At 44.3% G+C, this 22,194-nt stretch overlaps 1 protein-coding gene and 1 pseudogene across 7 annotated transcripts in view; both read left to right on the forward strand.

The window, feature by feature from the left end:
- The window catches only part of LOC101029820 (protocadherin gamma-C4), a 186,330-nt gene that overhangs the window by 9,066 nt on the left and 155,070 nt on the right, over nucleotides 1-22,194 (forward strand). Inside the window, exons 1-2 of one of the 7 annotated variants that reach the window (XM_074380837.1) lie at nucleotides 9,553-12,350; nucleotides 13,368-14,723. The exons of 1 other annotated variant lie outside the window; for it this stretch is intronic. In XM_074380837.1, the coding sequence (XP_074236938.1) occupies nucleotides 12,309-12,350; nucleotides 13,368-14,723 (1,398 nt within the window). In that variant the 5' untranslated portion in view covers nucleotides 9,553-12,308. 5 more of the 7 variants (XM_074380827.1, XM_074380801.1, XM_074380769.1 and 2 more) reach the window with 5 other exon arrangements.
- Nucleotides 21,528-21,787, forward strand: LOC120365343 (small nuclear ribonucleoprotein G pseudogene; annotated as a pseudogene).

The following is a 22,194-nucleotide window of genomic DNA, read 5'->3' on the forward strand; positions in this document are numbered from 1 at the left end:
GATTCATAAACACAAAAGGTAGAATGGCAGGTGCCAAGCACTGGGTGAACGGTAATGGGGAGTTACTATTTAATAAGCACAGAATTTCAGCTGGGGAGGATGAAAAAGTTCTGAAGATGGATGGTGGTAATGGTCACACTAGAATATAATTGAATTTAATTATGATATAATTATATTATAATTAATTTGAATGTTTTTAATGTCACAGAATTGTATGCTTGACACTGGTTAAAATGGTAAAGATGAATCAGGAGTACGACATCCACTGCATTGTATTTTACACCCTTGGAAAATTAGTATCAGCAAAAGAACTTGGCAACCTCAAATAATTTTGAGGACTGATTCCTAATGTGGTGAAAAAACCCCTTCTGGCTCTAGCTTTATTGTGTAGACCTGCTTTCTGTTTCTGTAATGTTCCATGCTGTCTCTCACCTTCAAGCATTTGTTCTGAGGTTCTAGAACACTTCTCCAGCCTTTTTCTTGATTCAATTCTACTTTTCAGGATTCAGCTTCAATTACACCCTCAAAAAGACTTTTCTGATCCCAAATCTAAACTGGATACCCTTTCTAGGTATTCCTTCATCACCCAGTATTTCCCACCTCATATCACAGCAGTTGCCATACTCTATTACACTCTCTTTACTTTCTTATGTTCTCCTCCATCCTTCATGCTTGACAGCAGAGCCAGTGTTTATCACATTCACCATTTCTATCTCCAGTACCAATCATGCAAAGTGTGAGGCACATGTACCCAATTAAGTGTCTGATGATTCAATAATTTAAAGGCAGATTTTGAAGCCATCGAGCACAAAAGTTCAAGATATATAACCTTAGAAGAAAATGCAGCTAAAGTTTCTTAATTGATCTTACTGCTTCTGACTACACAACAAGAGATGAAAGATGTTTGGAGCAAGGGCAGTGGTGGCATTGATTGATGTCTTGAGCAGTCAATAATACTTTCCTAGCAACTATTAGCAAGGTCTTGTTCATTTATACTATTCTTATTAATCCTGATAAAAAGATTCCTGCTTCGAAAGATCTACTTCTAGGGTATCTTCGAGCTGTAAAATTCTTTAAAGCAACTTCAAAGTCAACAAAGGCAAACAAACAAGAAGTAACTTAGGTTTTCCTGAACAAGTGCAGAAATTATTTAGGCCTCTGAGCGTCGCTGTTGACCACCTAAGGAGTAAAAAGCAGCGAGACATCCAATCCAGCAATACGGCTCCCACGGCACAAGAGGCTGGAGATTTGGCCCTAAAGCTTCAGGGTACCAAAGAAATTCAGTCTAACAGCCCACCAGTTCTCTCCATAGGGACCTGGGTCCCGTGAATGCTAGTCATCACACACCCTGAGGAATAAAGATTGGAATCCGCTCTGGATGCTGGAAGTTGACTCGGAGAAAACTGCGACAGGAAGGAAATGGCGGCTCTGCAAAAGTTGCCACACTGCAGAACGGTGGTCCTGCTGTGCTTCCTTTTGGCGACCCTGTGGGAGGCCAGGGCCGGGCAGATTCGCTATTCTGTGCGGGAAGAGATCGACAGAGGCTCCTTCGTAGGCAACATCGCCAAGGACCTGAGTTTGGAGCCCCTGGCACTGGCAGAGCGGGGAGTCCGCATCGTCTCCAGAGGTAGGACCCAGCTCTTTGCTCTGAACCCGCGAAGTGGCAGCTTGGTCACTGCGAACAGGATAGACCGGGAGGAGCTCTGCGGTCAGAGTGCGCAGTGCCTGTTGAATTTTAACATCCTGCTGGAAGATAAATTGACGATTTATTCAGTAGAGGTGGAAATAACAGATATTAACGATAATGCCCCTCGCTTTGGAGTAGAGGAACTGGAGCTAAAAATCAGTGAAACCACTACGCCAGGATTCAGGATTCCTCTTAAGAGTGCGCATGATGCGGACGTAGGTGAGAACGCCCTTCGGAAGTACGCACTCCACCCAAATGACCACTTCTCCCTGGACGTGCGAAGTGGAGTTGATGGGAACAAGTACCCAGAACTGGTGCTGGAGCGCGCTTTGGACCGCGAGGAAGAGGCTGTTCACCACCTCGTTCTCGTAGCTTCCGATGGGGGTGATCCAGTGCTATCTGGCACCTCCCGCATCTGCGTGAAGGTCCTGGATGTGAATGACAACGCTCCTGTTTTTACACAGCCCGAGTACCGCGTAAGCGTCCCGGAGAATACGCCCGTGGACACTCTGATACTCACAGTGACTGCCACTGACGCAGATGAGGGCTACAACGCTCAAGTGGCATATTTTCTAGAGAAAAGTCTTGGAGGAACCTCAGAGGTATTTGAGCTTAAGTCAACATCTGGAGATCTGAGAATCATAAAAGTTCTAGATTATGAGGAGGCTACATCCCATGAAATTGATATTGAAGCGCAGGATGGTCCGGGCCTTCTGACCAGAACGAAGGTTATCGTCACAGTTCTGGACGTGAATGACAATGCTCCAGAATTTTACATAACATCTGCTAGTAGCTCAGTTTCTGAAGACTCTCCTCCAGGAACCATAATTGGGCTTTTTAATGTATATGATAGAGACTCTGGACAGAATGCATTCATCACCTGTTCACTCCCCGATAATCTTCCTTTTAAGTTAGAAAAGTCAGTGGACAATTACTACCGATTGGTTACAACCAAAGCCCTTGACAGGGAACAGTTTTCCTTTTACAACATCACTCTAACCGCTAAAGATGAAGGGAACCCCTCCCTGTCCACGGATGCTCACATTTTGCTACAGGTGGCAGACATCAACGACAATGCGCCCGCCTTCTCCCGCACATCCTACTCCGCCTACATTCCCGAAAACAACCCCAGAGGAGCCTCCATCTTCTCAGTGACCGCCCATGACCCCGACAGCAACAACAATGCTCACGTAACTTACTCTTTCATGGAGGACACCATTCAGGGGGCACCCTTATCCTCTTACATCTCTATGAACTCTGACACTGGGGTCCTCTATGCACTGCGCTCCTTTGATTATGAGCATTTCCGAGACTTGCAACTGTGGGTGATAGCGCGGGACAGCGGGAACCCTCCACTCAGTAGCAATGTATCCTTAAGCCTGTTCGTGCTGGACCAGAACGACAATGCGCCTGAGATCCTGTACCCCGCCCTCCCCACAGACGGTTCTACAGGCGTGGAGCTGGCGCCCCGCTCGGCAGAGCCTGGCTACCTGGTGACCAAGGTGGTGGCGGTGGACAGAGACTCGGGCCAGAACGCCTGGCTGTCCTACCGCCTGCTCAAGGCCAGCGAGCCTGGACTCTTCACGGTGGGGCTGCACACGGGCGAGGTGCGCACGGCGCGGGCCCTGCTGGACAGAGACGCGCTCAAGCAGAGCCTCGTGGTGGCCGTCCAGGACCACGGTCAGCCCCCTCTCTCGGCCACTGTCACGCTCACTGTGGCCGTGGCCGACAGGATCCCCGACATCCTGGCTGACCTGGGCAACCTCGAGCCCTCTGCCCAAACCGACGACTCGGACCTCACGCTGTACCTGGTGGTGGCGGTGGCCGCGGTCTCCTGTGTCTTCCTGGCCTTCGTCATCGTGCTGCTGGCACTCAGGCTGCGGCGCTGGCACAAGTCACGCCAGCTGCAGACTTCAGGAGGCAGCTTGGTGCCCAGTTCGCACTTTGTGGGCGTGGATGGGGTGCGGGCATTCCTGCAGACCTATTCCCACGAGGTCTCCCTCACCGCGGACTCGCGGAAGAGTCAACTGATCTTCCCCCAGCCCAACTATGCAGACACGCTCATCAGCCAGGAGAGCTGTGAGAAAAAGGATTTTTTAACAGCACCTCAATCTCTACTCGAAGATGAAAGAGAAGAAACGTTTCCTCAGGTAATCTATCTTTTCACAATGTACATACTAGCTAGTTTGCTGAAATAATTCACTTACCTGCCTCCACTGTTTGCTATATCTATTTTGTTCCCCAAATTTTCTTGAGGGTATAGTCAAGTTTTAGGAAGCGAGTCTTGGTGAATTACTTCTTGGTAGGTCTTTATGTTCACAGGCTGTAAGAGGAAGAAAAGGTTAGAATCGCTGTGCCATGAATGTAAACCAGGAGTTAAGAGATGATTATCGAAAGGGCACTGCATTAGTGACTTGGGTGTCTGGTTTCTCATACTTTCTTCTCCACCCCTGGGCAAATCATCTCATCCACCAGATCAACAATTTTTTCTGTGTTAAAAATATAAAGTTTGGAATTAATGCTTACTCAGGTCCCTTCTTTTAAAATATGACTTTTATTTTGTATTTGAATTTGTGTATGAACAGTGAAACACCTTCGTTGGTTAGTTCTTTCTCACTCTTAATGTATTTCTTTCAGTTTGGCAGTGAAGTTGTTTTCCTTAAGCTGCATGTCCTTCCCTATCAAAAAAGATGGAAATGTAGAAATATACATTCTTCACAGTGTTTCAGGAAGGTGTGTCATGTTATCTTGGCTTAGTTTTAAAAATCGCATTAGCCTCTAAGCTATCCGTTCCTTGAAGAAGCAACCGATTTATCATTTGCTCTATAATAAATTTGTAGAGTAATAGTAAACAGATTTCTCTTCTTTGTTTTTTTTTTATCTTTCTCATATGTGGGAACCATATTGCCTTTTAATCTTTAAAATAATATATGTCCTCAATACAGTTTTGTTTAAAGAAAAGATACAAATACAAAAATTTGTATCATACAATTGCCCATAAAGATCTTTGTTCTTCTGAAGGTTTCCTACTCACAGTAGCTGCTAGAAATGTTCCCAATCCCTCACCCAATCCCAGTGCCCCTCTGATCAATTTTCTTTTTCCATTCCTCGTCTTACATTGGCTTTTAGTATGTTGGCTAGTATTGCATAACAGAAAATAATAAACCCATTAATATTCTATGTAACTGGTATCATTTAAAATTTTTATTTGGGAATTATCATACACTAATTGAGGTTTTTATTTAATGATACCATATCTCTCAAAGTGCTATGATTCTTTATGTCACATCTGATTGAGGAAAAATTTTCTGAGACAACATGTTGTGTTGGTTACTACTATTACGTAATTATCTATTAGTAAAATTGGAACTCACTGTGCAATAATATGTCATATCTTTACTTGTAAGTGAATAATAAAGTATAAACAGGAAAATCAAAGTTATTTATACTGTGTGTAGTAACTCCACAAGAATAAATGCCTTATGCATAGATATGTAATGCATCATGATTAAAATGAGAAATATATTTATATTTCTGTAATTGGAAACTTACAGGGAAAGAGATTCTGGAACACGAAAGCTTATTTCTACTAGTTTCAGTTGTGGGTTTTGAAAAAACATCCTTACTGTCTCGATTTAAACAAAGAGAACTTTCAGTACCCTGAGGGTCTGTGATTTCTCTCTCACATCTAGGCATTGTCATGCTGTTTTCTCTCATATCCAGGCCTTTTCACTGATCCACTCCCTCATGTTTCCTGGGAAAGTCTTTGCTAACCTCAAAGGCCCAATTGAAGGCCCCCCTAACCCCCTTGACCTCTCCCATTATGACAATTATCTCAGTATGCTGCAATTCCATGTTTGCTTTTATATCCTTATAATCTCTGTGAAGGAAGTGACTGTGTCTACATTGCTCATCTTAATCCCCAGACTAACATATTGTCTGACACCTAATTGTGTGTTTGCTTAATGAATACTAAATAACAACAAATATTGAGATTAAGTTATCTGGCTGCCAAGAACAAACTTAATGAAATATAATGTATAAATATGGCTAATATTTCTGTGTCTTTTCTCTTTTTTTTTCCTTGTCTCAGCTCTTGTAGAGTTAAGAGTATAGAGAGGGAAAGGTGAAAGAGGAGGTGGCTATCTTATCAAATAACTCTGATAAATGTAGTAAGTATAACAATAAATACAGGTTCAAGGTTCAGTGGTGGAAGAAAAAGTGGTGGTCATGTCTTTTAATAGTTGTGTTGGTCGTTAAGGCCAGTTCTTTGTTACTGTGTGTTTCTTAAACTGAACATTTCAAAACAGTAACTCCACTATGTTTGAAGCAATATTGGTTGCAGTGAGATTAGTGCATGGAGTCCCAAGAAAGATAACTTGAAGTCACACTGTACATCCATTCAATTATGTTGAATCAACACTAGTCCCCTAACCTTTGACTAGAAGGATTTCAGGTGTTAGATAAGTCAAAAATAATTCGTGTTTGTCTGAGAGGATGCAGTAAACGGTTAGGCCTCTTAGTGTCGCTGTTGACCACTCAAGAAGGAGAATGCAGCTGGAGTACGAGTTCACCATTTCCTTGCTCCTAAAATGCAAAGAACCAGCAAACCACACTCAGAAGATCCGGGGCGGCTGCCAACCTCACCCCTTAGCCAACCGTCTGTTTGACCTGTGAATTAGACCCACGAAAGACTTCGTTTCTTGAGAAAATAAGATTGGAGTCCATCGTGGGAAACTGGAACCGAATTCAGAGAAAGCAATTCACCGAAAAGGAAATGACCAATTGCCTGAGTTTCCGAAATGGCAGAGGACTGGCCCTGCTGTGCGCGCTCCTGGGGACGCTGTGCAAAACAGCATCCGGGCGGATTCGCTACTCGGTGTCTGAGGAGCTAGATAAAGGTTCCTTCGTGGGCAACATCGCTAAGGACCTGGGGCTGGAGCCCCGAGAGCTGGCGGAGCGCGGAGTCCGCATCGTCTCCAGAGGTAGGACGCAGCTTTTCTCTCTGAATCTGAGAAGCGGCAGCTTGGTCACCGCAGAGAGGATAGACCGGGAGGAGCTCTGTGCTCAGATCCCGCGGTGTCTGGTAAAATTTAACATCCTAGTTGAGGACAAATTGAAAATTTTTGAAGTAGAAATAGAAATTAAAGATATTAATGACAATGCTCCTAATTTTCTAACAGAGGAATTGGAAATAAAAATTGGTGAACTAACCATTCCTGGAACCCGATTTCCACTTAAAACTGCTTTTGACCCAGATGTGGGCATAAACTCCCTGCAGAACTACAAGCTTACCCCCAACGACTACTTCTCCCTGGCTGTGAATAGCGTCTCTGAGGAGGCCAAGTATCCGGAACTGGTGCTGGAGAGGGCCTTGGACCGTGAGAAAAAAGAAATTCACCAGCTTGTCCTGGTTGCCTCTGATGGTGGTGACCCTGTCCACTCTGGCAACTTGCACATCCAAGTGATAGTCCTGGATGCAAATGACAACCCACCAATGTTTACTCAGCCTGAGTACCGTGTAAGTGTTTGGGAGAACGCGTCAGTGGGTACCTGGCTGCTCACGGTGAATGCCACTGACCCTGATGAGGGATTCAACGCTCAAGTGTCTTATATTCTAGATAAAATGCCTGGGAAAATCGCTGAGATTTTCCATCTCAACTCAGTGACTGGAGAATTATCAATATTAAAAAGTCTAGATTATGAGGATGTCACGTTCTATGAAATTAAAATTGAAGCACAGGATGGACCAGGTCTTCTTTCAAGAGCCAAGATTCTAGTCACGGTTCTGGATGTGAATGACAATGCTCCAGAAATTACAATCACTTCTCTAACAAGCTCGGTCCTAGAAGAGGGCACCGCTGGAAGAGAAATTGCACTTATCAATGTGCATGACCGAGATGCTGGGCAGAATGGGCAGGTTGCAATTTCTGTCCTGGGAAATCTGCCATTTAAGTTAGAAAAATCAATAGACCAATATTACCGCTTAGTGACAGCCACATCCCTGGACCGTGAACAAATGTCAGAATATAATATCAGTCTGAGAGCCACAGATGGGGGAAGTCCGCCACTGTCCACGGAAACTCACTTCACCCTGCATGTGATTGACATCAATGACAATCCACCCACCTTCCCTCAGTTCTCCTACTCCGCCTACATTCCAGAAAACAACCCCAGAGGAGCCTCCATCTTCTCAGTGACAGCCCAGGACCCAGATAGCAACAATAACGCCCGCATCACTTATGCATTGATCGAGGACACCATCCAGGGTGCGCACCTGTCCTCCTACGTCTCCATCAACTCCAACACTGGCGTCCTGTACGCGCTGCGCTCCTTCGACTACGAGCAATTTAGAGACCTAAAGCTACTGGTGACAGCCAGCGACGGCGGGAACCCTCCACTCAGCAGCAACGTGTCGCTGAGCCTGTTCGTGCTGGATCAGAACGACAATGCGCCTGAGATCCTGTACCCCGCTCTCCCCACAGATGGTTCCACTGGCGTGGAGCTGGCGCCCCGCTCGGCAGAGCCCGGCTACCTGGTGACCAAAGTGGTGGCGGTGGACAGAGACTCAGGCCAGAACGCCTGGCTGTCCTACCGCCTGCTCAAGGCCAGCGAGCCCGGACTCTTCACGGTGGGGCTGCACACGGGCGAGGTGCGCACGGCGCGGGCCCTGCTGGACAGAGACGCGCTCAAGCAGAGCCTCGTGGTGGCCGTCCAGGACCACGGTCAGCCCCCTCTCTCGGCCACTGTTACACTCACTGTGGCCGTGGCCGACAGGATCCCCGACATCCTAGCCGACCTGGGCAACCTCGAGCCCTCTGCCCAAACCGACGACTCGGACCTCACGCTGTACCTGGTGGTGGCGGTGGCCGCGGTCTCCTGTGTCTTCCTGGCCTTTGTCATCGTGCTGCTGGCACTCAGGCTGCGGCGCTGGCACAAGTCAAGGCTGCTGCAGGCTTCGGAAGGTGGCTTGGGGAGCGTGCCCGGTTCGCACTTTGTGGGCGTGGACGGGGTGCGAGCATTCCTGCAGACCTATTCCCACGAGGTCTCCCTCACCGCGGATTCGCGGAAGAGTCACCTGATCTTCCCCCAGCCCAACTATGCGGACACGCTCATCAGCCAGGAGAGCTGTGAGAAAAGCGAGCCTCTTCTGATAACTCAGGATTTACCTGAAACCAAAGGAGACTCCAAGCAACTTCAGGTGAGTTTATTTCTTTGAATATTATGAAGAACAATTATGCAAATTTTTGTTATTATAAAGCTTTTAACACATATGTATGTGAAAAATAAAGCCATGAGGTTGCCATTAGTTCTGTTGACTAAATATTTGTCCCCCTTTCTTTCCGGGCCTGTAGTAGGACTGCACTCCCTGGTCTGGTTATGGTTGAGTGGGCTTAGGGAACCAATAATACATTGTGAGTGGAAGTAAGGTGTGTCACTTCCTAGAGGAATCTGCCTTTGTGAGAATTTTCAGATCTCTGAGTTACTATTTGAAGTTGTAACTGCTCCTTCTACCTGGGTCCTTGAGTAACTATGATGGGAGAACCACAACACTGGTCTGTATACCTGTGATAAATAGGACTCTTTCATTTTAAATCCCTGTGCTTTGGAGTTTGTCATTCCAGACTATAGAGCCTATCCTGATACATACAAGCAAAAATACATATGAATAAAAGAAATTTTATGCACCCATGAAATTAAATTGTTTGACTCCTTCCAAGGCAGCACTCTCCTCTTTCCTTCCTTCCTTTTTTCCTTCCTTCCTTCCTTCCTTCCTTCCTTCCTTCCTTCCTTCCTTCCTTCTCCTGATGAGATCTTACTGTCTGGAGGGCAGTGCCATGATCACAGCTCACTGCAGCCTTAACCTCCTAGACTCAAGTGATTCTCCCACCTCAGCCTCCTGAGTAGCTGGGACTGCAGGCACGAGCCATCCACCCATCTAATTCTTTTGTTTCTGATTTTTTTTTCTCTTTTGTCGTTGTTGTTGTTGTTGTTGTTGTTGTTGCTGTTGTTGTTTTATGGAGTTTTGCTGTGTTTCCCAGACTGGTCTGAAATTCCTGAGCTCAAGTGATCTGCCCACATCAGCCTCCCAAAGTACTGAGGTTACAGCCATTAGCCACCATGTCTAGCCTGTCATTCTTTTCATCTCAATAGCATAAAAATTGTAGAATAAAAATGTAGAGGCTGGTCAAATGGTTTTACCGATAGTGCCTGTTATGTGTGCCTAAAGTATATGTTTATGTGTGTGTTCATATTGATTTCAACATTTTGCCTGAGGGTGGAAAGTTCACCTACCTAAACTATCATGAGCCTTGAAGTGGTATTTCTTGCCCTTGAGAAGGATATTAAAAGAATGTAGGGGAATGTATCTTAGCCTCTGCAGATTTCCAGACCATCTCTTCCAACAATGGGATAGAAGTCCCTTCTTTTGTCATGTTCTACAACTTTCTTGAGACAGAAATTGTTGGCTTATTCTGCAATTTATGAAATTATTTTCATTCACGAAGTCACATAAGAGAATCATCCAAAATTAGACCAGAGTATATTTTATTAGAACTCAAGAAAAAAAAAAAGAATAGATTCCTCCCTCAATGTATTAGGAATTGGCACAGTTAAATGCATGAGACGACAGGGCCAGAACACAAAAGCTTTAAGCAGAGTGAAGTGTATTCTCATTCAAACATGCAAATACATCACAGAATTTAAAAGACCATAGCCAGGGGAGGACTTCTGAACCCAGGACTTGAGACCTACTTGCGCAACATAGTAAGACCCTGTCTCAAATGAAAAAGGCTCATAACTTTTGACATATCATTTTTAGGAAAAAAAAAGTTTATGCTATCAGTATCACTTCCCCTATAAGGAGAAAAAAATTAATTGGCTAGTGCCAGAGGAACTATGGATGCTCAAAGAGAATTTTCTAAGAATTCTATATGAAACATAGCCATATATGTGTCATGAAAATACACTGAGAATACAGAACCAATACAATTCCACCTACTGGTACAGGTAATGAAAGGTCTAAGACATCCCATTTTCACTAAGAAGGATTTTTTTTTTTTAACAATGAGCAAGAATTGATTACAACTGAAAGGAGAAGTTCATAATAAAAGAAACAAAGTATAAAGGCATGATACATGGGAAACAAGAGAAAAAGTATCTTAAGAAAACAGATAATAGGCTGTTTTGACTGGAGTATGAGTATGGGTGAGCACTGCAAAATAGTAAATTGTTGAGTTGGATCTCATTTTGTAGTGCATTTGAAATAAAGGGATTTGCTTTGAACCAAGACTGGTTCTAAGCCTGGAACTACAGAATAAGTTCCAAATTTGGGTGTCTAAGAACTCTAAATACCTCTCCAATATTTACCAGTGGTCAAGTCAAACTCATTGTACTCATTAATGGTATAAGTCAGCTGGAGCTGAGAACTGGCATTATAGAGAATGGTTCTGAGACAGAGTCTTGCTCTGTCACCGAGTGTGAGTTCAGTGGGATGATCTCAGCTCACAGCAACCTCTGCCTCCTGAGTTCAAGCAGTTCTCCTGCCTCAACCTCCCGAGTAGCTGGGGTTACAGGCACCTGCCACCACACCAAGCTAATTTTTGTATTTTTAGTAGAGATGGGGTTGCACCATGTTGGCCAGGCTGGTCTCAAATTCCCGACCTCTTGTGTTCTGCCTGCCTTGGCCTCCCAAAGTGCTGGGATTACAGACCACTGCACCCAGCCTAGAGTATTTCATATACATTCATATAAAAAGAAGCACTATTTTCATAAAAAATAAATATACCTTATATGAGAGTCCACATTATAAAAGCATGTATGTGTACCCTAATACTAAATTGGCCCTTTTAACAAAATATCAGACTTTGCTCTACTTAACTGGAAAGGTTATCTGTATTTTAAAAAGAAGAGAAATATATTAACATAATCGTAAGGCTGTGATTATTTTTTGCAAAAACTATCTTTGAAAAGAATTACTGAATTGTTAACGTATATGTGAAGAGATTTAAAATACTAGAAAAGGGAACTTATTCTGATGAATTTAAGAAAGGTAAGTATTTTAGTTCACTAAAAAAATGAATAAAAATTATTCATTCACTTATTTGGATACCCCAGTCATGCCAGCGTTTATAAATACAGTGACATCACTGAAGATTTTTTTGCCCCCAAAACTTAAAAAAATGACTGTGTATCTTGTGAATTTTTTAAATGAAAAAAGAATACAAAATGATGAAGACCCTGATGAGATGATGGCAAACTAGAAAATGTGAAATTTAAAGGGGAAAATGTATTTGCTTTCTTCCAGCAAGTTAAAGACAGGGTACATAGATTCAAGAGGTTGCGCTTTGAGGATAAATAGCTGGGCACTGTGCAGTTTTCCAAGACAACCTCTGGGCGCCGCTGTCGACCAAAAGGAAGTGAAGGCTTCTCAATTCTGCCTGAGCGTCAGGCAGGGTGCCTTCCTGCTTTGTCCGGTGCACCTCAGAGCACAGACGCTGCTCCTGTGTACCCTCAACCGCCTAACAAATAAGTCCTACACTCAAATCACCAAAGTCCAGGGTGCTGCCATTGCTTTTGAAAACAATCCCAGAGAAAAGAACCTCCGTGGAGAGTTCCTGAAATGCAGAGGAGAGCCAGAGAAGCCAAAAGGATGAGAAGTCAGGTACTGTTTCCCTTCCTGCTGTCTTTGTTCTGCGGGGCCATCTCCCAGCAGATCCGATACACGATTCCAGAGGAGCTAGCCAAGGGCTCACGGGTGGGGAACCTTGCCAAGGATCTGGGGCTCAGTATCCGGGAGTTGCCAGCTCGAAAACTGCGGGTTAGTGCGGAGGATTATTTCAACGTTAGTTTGGAGAGCGGGGATTTGTTAGTGAATGGTAGGATAGATCGAGAGAGGATTTGCGGAAGGAAACTTGAGTGTGCACTAGAATTCGAAACGGTTGCTGAAAACCCAATGAATGTTTTCCACGTGGTTGTTATAATCCAAGATATTAATGATAATGCACCACGTTTCGTTACAAAAGGCATTGACTTAGAAATTTGTGAGTCAGCCTTACCCGGGGTAAAATTCCCTCTGGATTCTGCGCAAGATGCAGATGTGGAAGGTAATTCACTAAAGATATACACCATCAACCCCAATCAACACTTCTCTCTGTCAACGAAGGAAAGTCCTGATGGAAGTAAATATCCAGAATTACTGCTGGAAAAACCTCTAGACAGGGAACATCAGAGCTCCCATCGCTTAATCCTGACTGCCATGGACGGCGGGGACCCGCCTCTAAGCGGCACCACCCAGATCAATATCCAAGTCACTGATGCCAATGATAATGCTCCTGTGTTTAGCCAGGATGTATACAGGGTTAGCCTCCAAGAAAACGTACCCTGGGGAACTTCTGTGCTGCGAGTGTTGGCCACAGACCAGGATGAGGGCATTAACGCAGAGATCACCTATGCCTTCCTCAATTCCCCAATAAGTACCAGCCTCTTCTTCAATCTTAATCCAAATACCGGCGACATTACAACCAATGGCACATTGGACTTTGAAGAGACAAATAGATATGTGTTGGGTGTAGAAGCCAAGGATGGAGGAGTACACACAGCTCACTGCAATGTTCAAATTGAAATTGTTGATGAGAATGATAATGCCCCAGAGGTGACTTTGATGTCCTTCTCTAACCAGATTCCAGAGGATTCAAACCTTGGAACTGTAATAGCCCTCATAAAAGTGCGAGACAAGGATTCTGGGCAAAATGGTATGGTGACATGCTATATTCAGGAAGAAGTTCCCTTCAATTTAGAATCCACCTCAAAGAATTATTACAAGCTGGTGATTTGTGGGGCCCTAAACCGGGAGCAGACAGCAGACTACAACGTCACAATCATAGCCACCGACAAGGGCAAGCCATCCCTTTCCTCCAGGACAAGCATAACCCTGCACATCTCCGACATCAACGACAATGCACCTGTTTTCCATCGGGCCTCCTACGTGGTTCATGTGGCTGAGAACAACCCACCTGGCGCCTCTATTGCACAAGTGAGCGCCTCCGACCCGGATTTGGGACCCAACGGCAGTGTCTCCTACTCTATTCTGGCCAGTGACCTAGAGCCGCGGGAGCTGTTGTCCTACGTGTCCGTGAGCGCGCAGAGCGGGGTGGTGTTCGCGCAGCGCGCCTTCGACCACGAGCAGCTGCGCGCCTTCGAGCTCACGCTGCAGGCCCGCGACCACGGCTCGCCTGCGCTCAGCGCCAACGTGACCCTGCGCGTGTTAGTGGGCGACCTCAATGACAATGCGCCGCGGGTGCTGTACCCCGCGCTAGGACCGGATGGCTCCGCACTCTTCGATATGGTGCCGCGCGCCGCAGAGCCCGGCTACCTAGTGACCAAGGTAGTGGCGGTGGACGCAGACTCGGGACACAACGCTTGGCTGTCCTACCACGTGCTGCAGGCCAGCGAGCCCGGGCTCTTCAGTCTGGGGCTGCGCACCGGTGAGGTGCGCACAGCGCGTGCCTTGGGCGACAGGGACGCGGCCCGCCAGCGCCTGCTGGTCGCCGTGCGTGATGGAGGACAGCCGCCACTCTCCGCCACCGCCACGCTGCACCTAATCTTCGCGGATAGCCTGCAGGAGGTATTGCCAGACCTCAGCGACCGCCCGGAGCCCTCTGACCCTCAGGCGGAACTGCAGTTTTACCTGGTGGTGGCCTTGGCCTTGATCTCAGTGCTCTTTCTCCTCGCGGTGATTCTGGCTGTCGCCCTGCGCCTGAGACGTTCCTCCAGCCTGGACACTGAGGGCTGGTTTCAAACGGGTCTGTGCTCCAAGTCTGGGCGCCGGGTTCCTCCCAACCACAGCGAGGGAACTTTGCCCTATTCCTACAATCTGTGTGTTGCCTCTCATTCTGCAAAGACAGAGTTTAATTTTCTCAACCTGACACCGGAAATGGCTCCCCCTCAGGATCTGCTGTGTGATGATCCTTCTATGGTTGTATGTGCCAGCAATGAAGATCACAAAATCACTTGTGACCCTTCTTTTTCTTCTCACGTAAGTTTCTGCATATCTATTTAAATTTTATTTATTGCAGTCGGGAGTAATGAGTCAAGCCTTTAATCACAGTACTTAACCAGGCTAAGGCAGGTGGATTACTTGAAGTAGGGAGTTTGAGACCAGCAGAGCCAACATGGTGAAACCCCGTCTCTACTATAAAAACAAAAATTAGCTGGGTGTGGTGGCACGCGCCTGTAGTCCCAGTTACTCAAGAGGCTGAGACAGGAGGATCGCTTGAGCCTGGGAGGCAGAGGTTGTAGTGAGATAAGAGCATGCCACTGCACTCCAGTCTGGGCAATGGGAGTGAAACCCTGTCTCAAAAAAAATCACATATTGCATTTTCTTCTCACTGGTGCATAGGTAATTTTGGTTGTCTTTCATTGTTCTAGTGATGGTATCTAGTGGGAGAGGGGTGTATTACATAGGTGGAGGTTGCTTTCTTGATTGTTCAGTATTCTTGGCAATTTGATTTTCAGCCTTTACTGTTGACATTTCTGTATGTTTGGCAAATATTGCTAAATGGACCTATTTCGTAGATGTTAACACCTTTAGTAATAGCAGTGCCTTTTCTTAGTTCATATGTGATACTATATTTTCAAGTCATCTTATTCTTAGCTCTTTATAAATGTATTTATAGTTCTTCCCTCCCAAGTTAAAATTTATGTTCATCTTCATCAATTACATTCTAATGTATCTTTTTGCAGAAACATGTGTATTTAACACAGCCTTCCAATCATTAAGACTGTTAATGATTGTCTCATCTCAAGTAGCAGATATTGTCCAATTTTACATTTGTATCACTAACTTTGGGTCAGTATTATTCCCACTCTATAATTTCAGCCAATGATATTTTGTAATTTTCTTAACCATTCCTTAATTATTTATTTTTATGCTCTTTCTATTTTGTCTCTATTGAAACAAGGAATGTAATGAACATTTGGGTTTATAAAGCATTTTCCATACTTCTTGTTTCTTTAGTATAGATTTTTGAGGAATTAAATCTGTAAACATTTTGAGAGTTTTGAATGCATACTGTCAAATTTATTTCCAAACATCTTATTTCACCTCTTAGTCATCTGCAGTTTATGAGGTCTTTAAGATTGTGAAAAACGCCTTTAATCTACTCGAAGTCTGAGAGTTTTTAAATTCTATATAGCTGATGCACATTTGCATGAGTCATTTCTACTGCTATTAAGTGAGGAATAAGCTTAAGAACTGGTGTACTGCTTTATCTCAAATTTTCTCAGATTAGTAAATTACTCTAAATATTCATAAGCAAGAAAGTGATGGTGCATGTAATAAAAATCCATGTTAAGCTACCTAAACATTTCCTTTTACTGGTTATTTCTAAGATGACAGCTAAAGTTAGGAATTACAGTGAAGTAATACTGAATGTGAAATGTGAAAAAATTACTGAACTATTATCTGCACTTTATAGCTCTTCAGTCTAACTTTTCTTTTTATTTCTTTTGTATTTTTAAGAGCAGATTTATTTACCCATTGTTTAAGGCTTTGCATTTGAACTGGTCATTCCTAAAACACTGAAAACTTTCATGGAATGAAAGGTTTCATGGAATGTACTACTCTATGAGAAGTATAGTTCTAAAGATTGAGGAAACATTGTGAACAAGATAGTCATATGCATAGCTTGTAACTAAAAATCTACTATATGCAAAATTAATGAGCAAATTCTCTTCCCAAACCTATTATTATATTTGCCAATCTCATTTGTACAGGGGTAAGGCTAACTCTTGAACAGTAGGTGGGTTTATTGCAAGGGTATTGAAGCATTGTCCCAGGTTCTAGAGGGTCAGCTCGTGAGAGGAAACTTGTTACTGCATAAATTGGGACTAAAGCTGGACCTCCAAGCGCCTGTCCCACTGTCTTTTCACTTATCTCCCTCCTCCATTTTTCAAGTCCACCTTTGTCTTTAGGAGGGATAAATATGTCCCTCACACAATGTTCTGTACTGAGAATGTGCTGTGGGGATGAATATTGTGAAAACTGAAAAGAGGGAGAGCACATTCTTAGCCACAAAAAGTCATATTTTCTCTAAGAAAATAAAGAACTTCATAAAGTTTGTTGTACAGGAAAATTTGGATTATCCTTGAATTTTCATTGCAAATCAAAAACAGGAATTTGACTTTTATTATCTTGGGAGAAATAGGAATAGAAAAGTATAAAATATATACTTTATTTGCCAAGAATAAATTGCAGAACAGGTTAAGACTCTGGGTGTCGCTGTTCACCAACCAGGGGGAAAAGACAAACCAGAAATTGAATCAGAATCACAAGATTTCTGCAGCACAAAGCACTGGCTCTGGAGCTTTATGAAAGCTTCAAGCTGAAGCTCTGGGATCTCCGGCTGTGAATACACTTTATTTTGGACCTAGAAGCTCCTGGGGCTCCTCAGGCCTCCACAGAAGGAAAACCGAAGCACAGGCGACTCCGCAGCTGGGTTGTAATGGCGGCGCCTCCTACTCGTCCAGACGCCACCCGGCTGCTCCAGATCTGCCTTCTAATAGGGGTTGTGGGGGAAATCAGGGCCGAACAGATCCGCTACTCGGTGTTTGAGGAGCAGGAAGAAGGCTCAGCGGTGGGCAACGTCGCCAAGGACCTGGGGCTGGCGCCCCGGGAGCTGGCGGAGCGCGGAGTCCGCATCGTCTCCAGAGGTAGGACGCAGCTTTTCGCCCTGAACCCGCGCAGTGGCAGCTTGGTCACCGCGGGCAGGATAGACCGGGAGGAGCTCTGCGACAGATCTCCAAACTGTGTGACAAACCTGGAGATTCTCCTAGAAGATACAGTGAAGATTTTGCGGGTAGAGGTGGAAATAATCGATATTAATGATAACCCGCCCGGTTTTGGGACGGAACAGAGGGAAATAAAAGTTGCTGAAAATGAAAATCCTGGGGCAAGATTTCCTCTTCCTGAAGCTTTTGATCCAGATGTAGGGGTAAACTCCCTGCAGGGTTACCAGCTCGACGCAAACGGTCACTTTTCCCTGGATGTGCAAAGCGGGGCCGATGGGATTAAGTACCCAGAGCTGGTGCTGGAACGCGCTCTAGATCGCGAGGAAGAGGCGGTTCATCACCTGGTTCTCACCGCCTTCGACGGAGGTGACCCGGTTCGCTCTGGTACTACCAGGATTCTCATAATAGTTGTGGATATCAACGATAATGCTCCCGCGTTCACTCAGCCCGAGTACCACGTAAGCGTTCGTGAGAATGTTCCTGTAGGCACCCGGCTACTTACTGTAAAAGCCACTGATCCAGATGAAGGAGCCAATGGAGACGTGACATATTCTTTCCGGAAAGTAAGAGACAAAATATCCCAGCTATTCCAGTTGAATTCTCTGAGTGGTGATATAACAATATTGGGGGATCTAGATTATGAAGACTCTGGATTCTATGACATAGATGTGGAAGCCCATGATGGGCCTGGTCTTCGAGCCAGAAGCAAGGTACTCGTGACCGTTCTGGATGTAAATGACAATGCTCCAGAAGTCACAGTTACATCTCTCACCAGCTCAGTCCAGGAAACTTCTTCCCCGGGTACAGTAATTGCACTTTTCAATGTGCATGACAGTGACTCAGGAGGGAATGGCCTCGTCACATGTTCTATTCCAGATAATCTACCATTCACACTTGAAAAGACCTATGGAAATTATTATCGGTTGTTGACACACACAACACTGGACAGGGAAGAAGTCTCAGAATATAACATCACTCTAACTGCCACTGACCAGGGAACTCCTCCACTGTCTACAGAAACTCATATTTCACTGCAGGTGATGGACATCAATGACAACCCACCTACTTTCCCTCATGCTTCCTATTCTGCCTACATTTCTGAAAACAACCCCAGAGGAGCCTCCATCTTATCTATGACTGCTCAAGACCCCGACAGTGGTGACAATGCCCGAATCGCTTACTCCCTGGCCGAAGACACTTTCCAGGGTGCACCCCTGTCCTCCTATGTCTCCATCAACTCCAACACTGGGATCCTGTATGCACTTCGCTCCTTCGATTATGAGCAGTTTAGAGACCTGCAGCTACTGGTGACAGCCAGTGACAGTGGAGACCCTCCACTCAGCAGCAACGTGTCACTGAGCCTCTTTGTGCTAGACCAGAATGACAACGTCCCTGAGATCCTGTACCCCACCTTCCCCACAGATGGCTCCACTGGAGTAGAGCTGGCACCCCGCTCCGCAGAATCTGGCTACCTGGTGACCAAAGTGGTGGCAGTGGACAGAGACTCAGGCCAGAATGCCTGGCTGTCCTACCACCTGCTCAAGGCCAGCGAGCCGGGACTGTTTGCAGTGGGGCTGCACACAGGCGAGGTGCGCACGGCACGGGCCCTCCTGGACAGAGACGCGCTTAAGCAGATTCTGGTAGTGGTCGTCCAGGACCATGGCCAGCCCCCTCTATCAGCCACTGTCACAGTCACTGTGGCTGTGGCCGACAGCATCCCAGATGTCCTGGCTGACTTGGGCAGCCTCAAGCCTTCAGCAGAGCCAGATGACTCGGGCCTCACACTCTATCTCGTGGTGGCAGTAGCCGCTGTCTCCTGCATCTTCTTGGCTTTTGTCATGGTGCTTCTAGCACTCAAGCTGAGACGCTGGCACAAGTCACGCCTGCTTCGGTCTGAAGGGAGCAGGTTGGCGGGTGTGCCTGCCTCCCACTTTGTAGGCATGGACGGGGTTCGGGCTTTCCTGCAAACCTATTCCCACGAGGTCTCCCTCACCGCGGACTCGAGGAAAAGTCACCTGATCTTCCCCCAGCCCAACTATGCAGACACGCTCATCAGCCAGGAGAGCTGTGAGAAAAGTGAGCCTCTTCTTATAACTCAGGATTTACTTGAAACAAAAGGAGACCCTAATCTTCAGGTGAGTCAATCTTATAATAGATCATACCATGCTGAAATATAGACACAGAGTTGTGTAAATGTCTGCAATTATGTATGTAATATATCAAATAAAGGCACCTCTTTTATTTAAAGAGGAGCGGTGGATGACCTTTCAATAATAACCAATAGTATTTACTACACAAAAAATGTTTATTAGCTATCCTTTTTGGTCTTCATTCAGTTGTAGTTACAACAAGAATTTTCCAATTTTACAACTCTAAGCCACCTCATTTCCTTAAATTTCCTTTTCCCAGCTGGGCGTGGTAGCTCACACCTGTAATCCTAGCACTTTGGGAGTCTGAGGAGGGTGGATTGCCTGAGCACAGGAGTTCGAGACCAGTCTGGGCAACATGGTGAAACCCAGTCTCTACTCAAATACAAAAAATTGGCGAGGCATGGCAGTGCGTGCCTGTAGTCCCAGCTACCCGAGAGGCTGAGGCATAAGAATTGTTTGAACCTCGGAGGCGGAGGTTGCAATGAGCTGAGATGACACCACTGTACTCCAGCCTGGGCAACAGAACAAGCCTCTGTCTCTAAAAAAGTAAAATAAAATAAATAAATAAATAAATATTCTTTCCCTTAGGTGTTACTGAAAAGATACAAGAGACCCGTGAAATAGAAGGCGATTATGTAAATTCACATTTACATTATTCCTTCTCATGAAGCTATTGCTGGCTCTGGACTGAGGGTTTTTAAATTTTCTGTTTTTACACTGTACATGCTTTGCTTGAAGTTTACTTTTCCTTCCTTGAAAGGGTATTTTGCATTATAATTAGGAAATGTCCATTTAAAAATACTGGCAATTTATGAGTTTAACTTTTAGATATAACTTTAACAGACTGGTATACTTCAAACATTTTGTTGTTGCTATTTTGAGATGCACTAGCAGTGACTATGGATGATTCCTTTGGTGCACTCCTGTGATTATCAGAAATTTTTCCCAGTTAATTTCACTCATATTTAAGTAAATTGTAGGAGTAACTTTAATAATTTTTAAATTGTCTGTCATGATGTCACTACTGAGACTGTCTTGATTTTGAAAGAAAATGTAAGTTTCTGGAGACTTTTCATCATGTGAACCTCTGGCAAAAGTTGAGTAACTTGGGTTCTGGACTGATATGATTTGTACTGCTTAGTAAGTTGGCCTCATCCCTATTCCTACAAATTGCTTTCAGATATTTTACTGTGTGGCTCTGGGATTATTTTATATGGGGGGAAATATTTTGTGTTTAGGGGATATGCAACTCCTTTGTTCTTTGTGCTTTCATTTAGTTCTGTGAGTTAATTCAAAGTTCATGAATGCATATGCTTATACAAATTAGTGTAATTTGTTAACTGAAAGTTGTAGCGATAGACTGTGGAATATGCCTCAGTTTGACTTACAAAGGAGAGTTTTAGTTTCTACATGGTTTTGTATTCATAGAAAGTTCTGGTGCAATACATAGAGTAAACTGGAATATGATATGATGTAGTTACCTGGCTTGGGGAGCAGGAAGTGGAAATAACAAGTGAATGTTGAGAGACAACTCACATCTGAGGAGAGATTGTTTGAAGTAATTAAGCCATAAGATGTAATTTGGAAATGCTCAATTGGCCTGAAACTGTGTTAAGCATATTCACGTGGCATTAGGAATATATTCCAGAATGAGAGTGGCCCATGTTTTAAAGGTCTAGGAAAGTAGCAGATAATGTATAACCTAAAATTAAATTTTTTAAAATGTGTTAGAATGGGCAGTGGGTTTCCTTTAGCAAATAACAATTTTGAGTAAATGAATTGTTGTATATTCATATTATGGAGTTCATGATATAGTTATCTAGTAGCCTAGGAAAAGCTCTCTGTGTACTGATATAATCTTTAAGATATAACAAATAAAGAGGCAATGTGCAGAACATGGTATGTTGTATGCTTACATTAGTGTAAAAAAGGGAGACAGAGCTCTGTGTGACCGCAGAGTAGCCATCATGAGCAAAGCTCGCCCTCCCGAGTTGAAAAAATTTATGGACAAGAAGTTATCATTGAAATTAAATGGTAGCAGACATGTCCAAGGAATATTGCAGGGATTTGATCCCTTTATGAATCTTGTGATAGATGAATGTGTGGAGATGGTGACTAGTGGACAACAGAACAATACTGGAACGGTGATAATATGAATAATTTGTATCATCATGTTAGAAGCCTTGGAACGAGTATAAATAATGGCTGTTCAGCGGAGAAACCCATGTCCTCTCTCCATAGAGCCTGTTTTACTATGATGTAAAAATTAAGTCATGTACATTTTCATATTAGACTTTCTGTTAAATAAACTTTTGTAATAGTCAAAAAAAAGGGAGACAGAACATTTATAAAAATCTATTGCACTATACAAAACATGTCTCTGGAAGGATACCCAAGAAACATTAACACTCCTTTCCCTGTGAAAGCATTTCTTCTTATCAAAAGCCGGGATAAAAGCAGTGAAAAACCTAGGCTGAATGCACCTTTTGAATTTGGAACTATATGAATTTTTCACCTATTTAAAAACAAATAAAGACTTTATAAATTAAAAAAAAAGAAAAGAAAAGA

This window comes from Saimiri boliviensis, chromosome 1, assembly GCF_048565385.1.
Source record: "Saimiri boliviensis isolate mSaiBol1 chromosome 1, mSaiBol1.pri, whole genome shotgun sequence".
Taxonomy (NCBI): Eukaryota; Metazoa; Chordata; class Mammalia; order Primates; family Cebidae; genus Saimiri; species Saimiri boliviensis.